General features: G+C 38.1%; 1 protein-coding gene across 1 annotated transcript; it reads right to left on the minus strand.

Annotated features, from left to right (window-relative positions):
• Positions 1–358: 358 nt before the first annotated feature.
• LOC122639981 (fimbrin-5) lies at positions 359–10,318 on the minus strand. Its single transcript, XM_043833050.1, has 15 exons — positions 10,240–10,318; positions 9,851–10,149; positions 9,543–9,710; positions 9,103–9,341; positions 8,823–8,994; positions 8,672–8,710; positions 8,421–8,489; positions 8,164–8,280; positions 7,222–7,433; positions 5,992–6,150; positions 5,713–5,912; positions 1,723–1,880; positions 1,542–1,638; positions 1,162–1,253; positions 359–613 (listed from the first exon to the last, which is right to left on the minus strand). The coding sequence occupies exons 2-15, from the start codon at positions 9,935–9,937 to the stop codon at positions 359–361; spliced, it is 2,064 nt and encodes a 687-aa protein (XP_043688985.1). The 5' UTR covers positions 9,938–10,149; positions 10,240–10,318.
• Between the last annotated feature and the right edge of the window lie 380 nt (positions 10,319–10,698).

Here is a 10,698-nt window from a genome sequence, read left to right on the forward strand (position 1 = left end):
TTAGGTCTACATGGGACTATAGGAGCAGCTTCTGCTCATGTTATTAATTTCATTATTCAGCATCATGAACATAAAATTGTCAAAAGACTATACCTACACAATAACAAATTCTAATTACACAGAAGGTGGGAAACTTAAAGGGAAAGCCTACCAAGAGACAATCTACATCTTGCTCAACTGAAAGGAAGATTTACTTTACAAGACTACTTTTTAAGGATTAGAAGCACTTTCAAAAAGAACAAAGCATCCCTTCCCAGTTAAAAAGGTGATCCCGGCATTCTATTACTGCAAAAGAACTTTCATCTTTTTGTTGTTGTTCTTCTAAGCTTCTTTGCCCCAACAAAAGAAAAAAAGGTGGTCATTCTTCGATGGAAACATTGTCATTTTCAATCTGGGAAGACGTCACAGATGCAGTATCAGAGGCTGCATCATCCATGGTCATATTTGAGATCTCACTTGCCAGACTGCCTCTATCCGCTTCATCCACACAAGATGCCGGGGATGAGTCTGGTGCAGAGGCTTCAGTGGGGGATAAATCTGATCCTTCCACTGGTTTTTGTAAGCTCCAGTACATAATGCTGGCTGTTAGAGTGAGGATCATCTTCTGGTTCACCTGCCAGAACAACAAGTATATTAGACAGTTGAACTTAAAATTCGAACCTAAACGATTTTGACCACATGATTCAGTTCACAATTCTATCAAAGTTGCAACTTAAACAGAAAAAATGTTTTGGCTTTTCTGTTTGAGGAAAAGGAAAACTCTGGTCATATAGACTTATACAACATAAATACATGGTATATATGTGGTAGTTGTAATGCCAGGCCTCTGAAATTCACATACAGTACCATATGTTTTAGCAGAAGTGGGAAGAAAAAAAATTGCCATGATAGACTCAAGCTTAAAGAAATCCAACATGCAGGTTCTTTGGTCTTTTGCTGAGAACAATATGACCATTTCAATCCCATGAAATACTGGTGGCCTGTCAATCCCACTAATATGGAAGTGAACAGTCACAATGTACTCCTAAATTGGATCTGGTATTGAGTCTTTTAATTAGGTGGTGTGAGTTTGTGAGACATTCCTACTCCCCATCTTCACAAAACAAATAAAAAAGTGGCAAGCAAAATAAATACACTAGTTCGCTAAAAATATGCTCTTACCTCCATGATATCCTCGGGCAATAAGAAAATGGAACACCCAAGCTTTCGTGCAACACTGATTATATATGTGGCATTTAACTTCTTTTCCTCATCTGGCATTTTCCGTAGCAGAAAAACAATAAGACAGTCATTGTCATTTTCAACTCCATTGATATATTATTAATTATTTACCAAGATGGGAAATTTAATTCGACGTAACAGGCAACATATTTCGAGTATCATGCCCTAAGAAAATTTGAAATATACAAATAGTGCTGCACTCCTCATTTTCTTGTAAAGGGCTTCAAAACCCACAATTCCCTAGATAATTGGTTTCACTTACCATAGGAACAGAATTCAGTGTGATGGGATTACAGGAGTCTAGTTGCAAGAAAACATACCAGTTTCACCCTTTGTCACAAGGTTCCAGTTGACTACCCTTGGCTCAACAACACTAAGAAGTTCGAGAAAAAATAACCCATTTGATAGGTTCTTATCCTGAAGAAGAGTAGAAATACACTCAAGATCATAAATCACAGTTCAGGATTTAGGGGCTAATCAAACAAAGTAAGGTTTCTTTACCTTAAAGCTCTCCATTTGAGAAGCTCTGCCTGCTTTTTTCACCTTTTGATTTGCCCAATTTAGGATATCTGCATCTGTCATCTCCTTCCCTTGGGAATGGAATCTCAAGTTCTTAAGGAGTTGGAGCATATTAAACCTCATCAACTGCCATAGGAATGCTGAAACAGACCTAAAATTTCAGTGAAGTTGAACCACAGAACATGCTTATGACAAGCATGATATGGATGTCGCAAGTTGCACTGAGAACTTCTAAAAATAATGTTTATTAAGAAACATGGAGCCAAATTGCATTGGGAAATTCTAAAACTGAAGCTCATTAAGAAATGTAGAACCTTTTTTATTTAAATAAATAAACAAATAACTTGGTGTGATAATGAATTTGGAAATTGATTAATGCCATGAAGCTATTCTTATGAGGATTCTACTGCTAGTTCAAAAAATCTTGAGGAGCCACCATCATAATATTAGTTCTGCAATTCAGGTGACAGAAGCCAGCATCATAATGTTTGATTCATTTATGAAATGCTATAGCTAACATGCTATTGTGAGTTGTGAACAAAAAAGAAAAGATGTGACAGAGACTGTGAGGACCATTACAATTTAATATCAATCAAAGTATGCAGTTAGACCCTTACATCTTGGCTAATTTGACAAACATAAAAGAGCTCCCACAATTTGAGTAAATTTTAGCGTAAAAAACGTGAGTTGATAAAGAAAAGCACAGTATGGAAAAACTGAAAAAGGCACCTCTAAATAAGTATGATACATGGAGATAAAATGAATAAAAGGAGTAAGCCACTCAGAGCAACATCTGGCCTCTCCAGCGTCATATTAAAATGGAATAATTTCCCCTACACAGTCTACTGTAGACGAGCTTCTCTCCATGGTTCACATAGTTCTGCCACGTGGCAGATGGTGTGGCAATTTCAACTGTTTAATAAACAGGGCAAGGTTTGGATTGGCCACTTGTCAAATGTCAGACAAATTCAATCATTGACCCTCCCATGTACATACACACACCCTTTGGTAGTCCATGCAGCCTCTCCGTACTCCTGAATTTTTCAATGCTTCATTTTGCCACTTGGGAAACTCAATTGTGGCTAAAACTTCACATGTGAGCAAGGGACCTCAGGGTCCACCTGTCCACAAAAGTTGGGCCCCCCATCCAAAATGCCATGTAGCTAAAAAAAAGGTGAGTCGCTAGAGAAGATCCTCAACCCTAACCAGCTTCACAACATGAAGAGAGTAGAATAAAGCAAGATATGGCTCAACATGCAGGACAGATAGGAAGGCAACTCTTTGCAGAATCACTTGGTGGCATCATGGATATCAATTTGACCAGAAAAAGTCCTAAAAGGCGGCAGGGGATACTATTACACAAAATTATGTAAAGTTTTATGCTTTTTTCAACTACTGTGTAAGGAGAAGCGAATAGCACCTGCCAATGATTGAATCCAAATGCAGACCTGAATGATTCTAATGTAGGGGAGAGAATTTCTAAGACCACAGAATCTAGTGGCCATGAAAGCATAGAAATCAAGAAATTTTTCAATGTTGCTATTCATGGCTTCTGGATTTCTCGCAGTTATAGCGTAAACCATGAAGGAGAAAGGAAGAAAAAGGACAGATAGAGAGAGCTACAGTCTAAGTTACCAGGTATGCTGAAAAAAGTTCAGGAAAAAAATTCATCCTGTTCTCCAAAATCCTTCATTCATCTTGCTGCAAATTTCCCATGTGATAGCCGCTCCAGACAATGAAGATTCCTTCTATCATGTAACCCCAACTTGTCAAAATAGGATATGATCGAGGGAAACAAGTAAGAAGATATGAATCCTGCATTTCCTCCTTTATTATGTATACACCCTCAATGACTCTAATCAACTCATGTTGAGAGCTTTAATACTATAATAACAGCATCCACTAAAACTGTTAACCTAATGAAACCATCCAGCCCAGTGATTGGACAGTCTTACCCATTTGAACCTGAAAATCCCATAGAGACATTTTAATCTATTCCAGCTAAAATTTATTACTTGATTGTCATGGTGACTGCCCAAGATATCTGCACAGGATAATCTAACCATTGATGGCTGAAAAGTCTAGGCTCTTCTACATTCAGGGGCGGGCGAAAGGAGGGATGAAACAAAAACAAAATCACCATTGGTTAAGGGTATACCTACACCCAGCCCTTTGATACCCCTTGTCAGATTCAAATGCTCCTTTTATTATTTGACACATGTCAGGAAGATCATTCCCTCCACCAAAATTGTTCTTTCTGTAGCAATCACTTTAACGCTTAGATAAATAGAGACGGTAGCCCAAAATTCTTCTGGTAATTATAGATTTAATTTAGAAAATGTTAAATGTAATCTTCTATCGAACTAATTTCACGCAGTTCACCAATAACTGGCTCTTCCTCAAAGTTTCTGGGTTTTTGAACATATTCTATGGTCCGTTGGTGAACCTGAAAAAAAGTTTTTTTTTTTTTGGAGGAATATCCTGAAACAAAGTTAAAAGTATTATATAAACTAGAAAGGGAAAAAGAAAAAGGATAGAGCAGAGGATGCTGGAAATTTAACATTTCAGCAGACAGGTTATCTCTTTAATCAAAAGAAGAAGAAGAATGTTACAGATGAATGCATTACTATTTGTGCCCAAAAAATATCACTGGAAACATCTTACTATTTGTGCCCAAAAATGCCACTGGAAATGTCTACTTAAGTCTGTGTTCAAAAGGGAAAGTACTTACGTTAGTGAAGGAAAAAAGTTCTGAAATCATGATGGAAATAGCCCCAATATGTGTCAACTGGGGCAGCCCAATTCGGGACATCCATGGGTGGAATATAAACACTTAATTTATGCCTATATCTTGCATTCAAGTGGCCAGTTAATGATGTAGTTTGGTCCAATAGAACTAGAATGAACCAAGCCATATGTTGGACAGATTTGATTTAATTTCAGATTGACTACTCTTCACAGTTCTTCCCCGGTTTCAACTATGAGTCAAAATTTTCTAATTACTCTCACATTACTTATCCAAACATTCTCATCTTCTAAGGGGTGTTACTATTCGTTGTGAGGATTAGGAATCTCAAGTTTAGTCTTCATCTGAGAAGTTTTACTTTTCTGTTGATCGTGTCAACCATGAGTTGACTTTGGGGATCTGAGTGTATTTTTGAGATCCTGTTCTGTGAGATTAGGTCTAGTAATTACTACAGTTCTGGTCTTGCACCAGTTAAAATGGCTGTTTTCTACCTAGTTATCACAAACAGGAACAGTGGGAGAAATGATACAATTAATGGAAACAGAAGATGCATCTAAACTGGATTACTAGTTTACTACACTAAGTAGGAAAAGCAACCCCATAAGGACATGGGAAAAACCACAAATATGCTTCCTCAGAAGCATCGACTCATGGTGGAAATGGATTTCATCTACCTATGGCTTTTCTACTGCTATCCATCCTAGGGACAGCCTACCAACTTTGAACACTTTGGAGAGATGAGTGAGTGATTTTACAAATTAGGTATTGGATAAAATTTGTGCATCTGAATTCTGCCATCAACGAAAGAACATAACTTGCAATCTAAGTTTATGATACACAACTTTGCTTCTTCATTCATTCTTCTACTAGCAACTGAGAGCCCATGGTTTTCAGAGCAGAAAACATAATTTGAGTATCATTGAAAAAGCACTGCTCGGCACTCGGCAGTTTCATCGTATTGTTTGGTCAATCTGTATGGGTTTGGTGTGAAATTTTCCCTTGTGCGATATAAAATTTAATGATAAAGTAAATATGCACTTATTTATAGTACAGTGTAGCAGACTGTGTAATACCTATATGTGGGCTAGCTTCCTGCAACCAAATCTCATAATAATTATAGTACAACTTCAAACAGTACCATAGCCCAAAAATAAAATATACTCAACATAGCAAAATAAAGAGGTAGGTCAATCAGGCAGATCAGCTAGTCAGAAGGATAAACTCACCAAGTATGAGCTTCTTATTTCCCTGTACAAAGTCATTTCCAGCTACATTGACTAGTGAGAATTTCAATTGTTTCCCAATCCCGATAACTTGGTTGCAATTCTCGACTTTTCTAAATGGCATCTTAATGGGAGGTTTTGTTGACTGCTTCCAGTTAACTGATCCTGGAGACACTTTGTCTAGTACTTCTAAAAGGACCCATCTGCATGCATGGGAAATACACATCAAGCAGGATCCACAGATGCTTCTGACTCTTAAATGCCTAGAGAACACAAGCTCACCCATTTCTGACATCCTCAAACACATTATTGACGTATGTAACAATTCCAAGACTGTTGATCCACAGTCGGAAGCATCTCTCCTCCCTAGATACTTGCACATCATCTGTCGTCATCATCTCTGCAAAGGAGATCTTTGTGTCATCCATTGACAGGCCATTTCTGCAAAAGAGATCCAAGCCTTTATTACCACATATGTTCGCATACTTACAGAAGAGAACTAGCCACAATTGGCACAAAGCAGAGAAAAGGAAGTAGATGATTTTTATGCTAATGGGCAGCCACATATTACCCAAGGATCTGTACAATAAAGACAACTAATCAAGGAAATACTGAAGCATCACAAATGCATAGGGTTAAGAACAGAACAGACACTGAAGTATGTGGCTGTGAAAAAGATTGTGAATTTCTTGCCAAAAAATACAAGTGGGTAAGGGATCTGCTAACAAATTGTCACTTAATTTCCCTTCATTTTATTTCCTTAATAATTAAGGCCACCCCATGTGATCCTCTAGGTTTTAGACTGAGAGCATTACCCTAATAATCTAATATGCTCCCCCCCCCCCCCTTCATTTCTTTCTTGTTTTGTCTTTTTTACTATATGACATTTCCCCACCTATGATCCCTGTGGCTAAGAGAAGGTGGTAAGTCATATACTGAAATGCTTTCACGTGTTGGGAAAGCATGACATTTCTATCACACAAAGGGAAGATAGTTTTATCATTTCCCACTACCCAAATCCATGTGGGAGTGTAAATGACCCTACCAATATAAAGTGGCATAGAGATGTATAGTTTGATCATTTCCTGCTACCCAAATCCAGGTGGGAGTGTAAATGACCCTACCAATATCAAGTGGCATAGAGATGTCTACCATTAGACAGACTAACAAAATGCAATTATATCTTATGAAGTAAAAGCTGCATACACAGAAACAGATATAAAAAGAGCATCCCAGTGCACGAGGCTCCTGCTACTGCAGGGTTTGGGAGGGGCAAATGTAAACAGCCGTATCCCTTGCTTCGCAGGAGAGGCTGTTTCCAAGTTTTGAACCCGCAACCAACAGGTTGCAATAGCGCAACGGTTGATCGCGATGTAATCTTTAAGGGCTATAGCTGTCACACCATAACATAAAGGCAATCAATTATCATATGGAAATACCACAAAAAGGGCAGGGGAGGGGGATAAAAACTCCAAAGCATAAGAAAAGGATAAACTACAATTTTTTTGTCACCTTTGGTGGAAGACCTGTGCGACGAATGCAAGATTCAGATTTGGTGAGCCTTCAACAATATCCTTTGGTGTTAAGTATCTTTTACAGTCCATCCGTTCCGCATGCTCAAGTATCAATTTTGCTCTTTCAGTGGGATCCTTAGTATTTAATGCACCTGGGCTACAGTGCTCTGGGGCAAGAACATTGAGAAGGTAAGCATAAGCTTCACCATCCTGCACATGCATATGCTCATGATTAGTAAAATTATATCCCATAATAAAAAACAATATTCTAGATCATGTCTGATTAAAATGGTTGTAATAATACTAGATAAAGTGTGTCTTCGACAGATCGAGCTTGATATAACATGAGATTCACTAGCAAGTCCCTTGATAGAAATTAAAATTAAGATCTAAGAAGTTGGAAGCATGTAAGGCCCAAGGTCACAAAAAAGTGTGTTTGGACAATGAGGAAAGTTCATATGTTTTAGACTTCAAGAAAGTTTGAGATGAAGTGGCACAAGTCATGATGGAACAAAAGTATTGAGTGCTTGTAATATGAACAAAGGTGTTTTGGAGCTAGAGTTTGGAAAGAGTATTCCATATTAGCTCGAGGATCATGTTAAGGAATACTTCCACTAACTAAGCTCCAGTCTACACGCATTCTGCTTTGGAAACCTACCATCAACTATGAGGATTTTAAAATACAAAAACAAAACTGATTTGTTCTAGCAGAAGCTATGCCAATCAATGCCCAAGACTGCTCACTTGCCCACACCTTTCCCCTTCATATATTTATAAATGATTTTGGCTTGGATTTGGGACTGTATGGTTCCTTATAAGGAGAGTTTTGTGAAAGCCCACAACTAAAGTTCCACTAGTGATGATTATCATATTTAAGAGCATGTAAGCTTAATGTTGCCCTTGCCAATATAAAGGACAAATCAGCGGATATTTCTCTTACCTTTACATCAGAAGAGAAGTTTGTAATAGTTTTCTTGTAGCCTGCTTTTTTCAAATGGAAATTCATCCAACGTAGTAAGACTTTTTCTGGTGCCAAACCCATAAGCTCCTCCACCTCCTGGTCATATCAACATTGTAAAGAGCAATTTAATAATTTTGCCTCTCAAGACATATGTAAGAAGATTATAAAAAATTACAAAAAAAATATTCTACTTTTTGATTCAGGGAAAAAAAAGAGAGGCATCAATGTGTATTTACCTGGCTATCATCAACCAACTCTACCAGTTGAGGTGTCTTCTTAAGGTTGAGGTCCGCTAACAGTTGGATCTGATATCACCAAAATTGCAGTGGGCTAACACGAATAAGTATAATTGGGAAAAAAAATTTAACCTTTATCAATTAAATCACTGAATTTGGATTTGTAAAATTTTCCATTATCCCTTTTTATTTTGGTATCCTAGAAAGATTTATGCTTGTATTGTTAACACACAATAAGTTTAGACACTCACCTTTATAATTTGAGAAATCAACCCAACTACAAGATGGGGCTGCAAGGAAAACAAAGGAATATCAACAACAAGAACGAAACTGAGGAGTCCTCAAATTCTTGACACAAGGCTAACGAATCTCAAATGTATAACTGGAAATGGCTGAACTAACCCTTCCTTCAACCAAGTCCTGTGTTCCAATGTTAACCACAGTGCAGCCAATGGCCTTTGCAGAATTAAGGCAGAGGGTATGGTTTTCATTCCTTTCCCAAGGATTTAGTACTTTTTTGGTGTTAATAGCTCGTTCATCTATTGTCCCGGGCACCGCAACATTGATCAACTTACTGTAACAAGGCAATGGATGCATCAACAATCAGATAAGAGCTACGTATATCAAGGATGAAGCAGTAGTAGTAGCGTAGAACATTGTCATATGGACCCTGCATGTATACCAGAGAAGAACTCCATCTTTAGCAAGATCAATTAGAGCATTTGAAGCAGGATCTATAGGAAGAAAATTCTTCAGGAATGGATCTTCTCCAAGGTAGCTGTTGATGTGGGCAACATAAGAAGCCTTCTCTGATTCGCTAATGGTGTGGAGAAGGGTGGTAGTGGTGGACTTGAGGAATGCTGACGAGTGCTTAGAACCACCCAATTTGGCCGTAGCTCGGGCTTGTAAATTCAAATATGCCTGCCAATTCGATGAGGTTGATCAACATTTCCATCAATATCCATTCAACTCAAATCAAGAAGGAGAGTTTTTTGTTTTTTTGGAAAATATAACCTCCATTTCTTTTCCTTCTCCACCCAAAAAAAAAACCGGCTTTATCAATAAAACATAAAAGATAATATAAGAGAAGTAAAATCTGTCCACCGTACTGGGTAGACTCACCCTAAGGAAGGCTTCGAAATCGATCTCATCGTTCACATCGGAAGACTCCCCCAAGATAGCAGAGATCTCCTCCTCGGAAAACATCTGATTAAGAGCCTTCAATTTGGCCATTACAGGCGGCAAATCTCCAAATATCACTTTACCAGATTGGCTCCTCAAGGAAATAAACTAGAAATAAACATAACCCAATTCATATATCACCTCATATCGATCACAAACTCGTCCGGAATCAAAATGGGTAGCAAACTCAAAGAAAGCACAAGAGCTGCACCGACTTCATGCGAAAAAAGGAGTTTCAAAATACTTACCTTGGATTTAAGTCCGCGAAGCTCGACCTGAGTGAACTGGCTCTGGAGCGTCGGATCTGACAGATGAACACCCACGAAGCTGGACATCTTTGCGGCTATAGCGAATTGGGAACGGGGTATATCGAAGAAGGAACAGTTAAATTTCTTATCAGAATTCCAGCTTTCAGAGAACTCTCAATAAGTCCCCAACGAGGGGAATTCAACAACAAACTGCCTAGTTAAAACAAGAACCCATATCCATATTCTCGAGTTAAGCAAATCCCAATGAGAAAATCTCCAATGTCATCATCTTTCTATTGCTGATACAAAAAACTTCGTCAAAAAAAGCAAGAAAATAATCTTAACCCAGACCAGGAAGTAGAAAAACAGAGAGAACCCAGAGAACAAACCTGTTAAAAATTAAAGAATCATGTAGAAGCAAACCCGTTCTCTTCCTTCCACATGATTCTAAAGGATTGACGATATTCTTCTCTATTTGGTTTTGTTTTCGAATAAGGAGAAATAGAGAGAGAGAGAGAGAGAGAGAAAGAGAAGAAGAATGAAGAAAAAGGATCGATTTTCCTTCGTTGAAGGGCAAAGTGAGGAGAGAAAACCGTATTGCCTTCAGACCCGCGAAGACTGAGGGGGCCAACCGAGAGATTGCTGTCTCGGAGATCTTTTTTAAACCTGCATCTCTTATAAGAGGAAGGCCTTGGGATTCAGAGAGAAAGGCTTGAAATTGTGGTTGCCATGACCGGTGGGAATATGGAAATTTTCATCCTTTATCCCTATCAAATTGACACGTGGATGATAAAAATGGAATTAACGAATAACTAAACATTCTTTCCAGATTAGATTTTGGTTTCCTT

The sequence above is a fragment of the Telopea speciosissima genome, chromosome 9 (genome assembly GCF_018873765.1).
Source record: "Telopea speciosissima isolate NSW1024214 ecotype Mountain lineage chromosome 9, Tspe_v1, whole genome shotgun sequence".
In the NCBI taxonomy this organism is placed as follows: domain Eukaryota; kingdom Viridiplantae; phylum Streptophyta; class Magnoliopsida; order Proteales; family Proteaceae; genus Telopea; species Telopea speciosissima.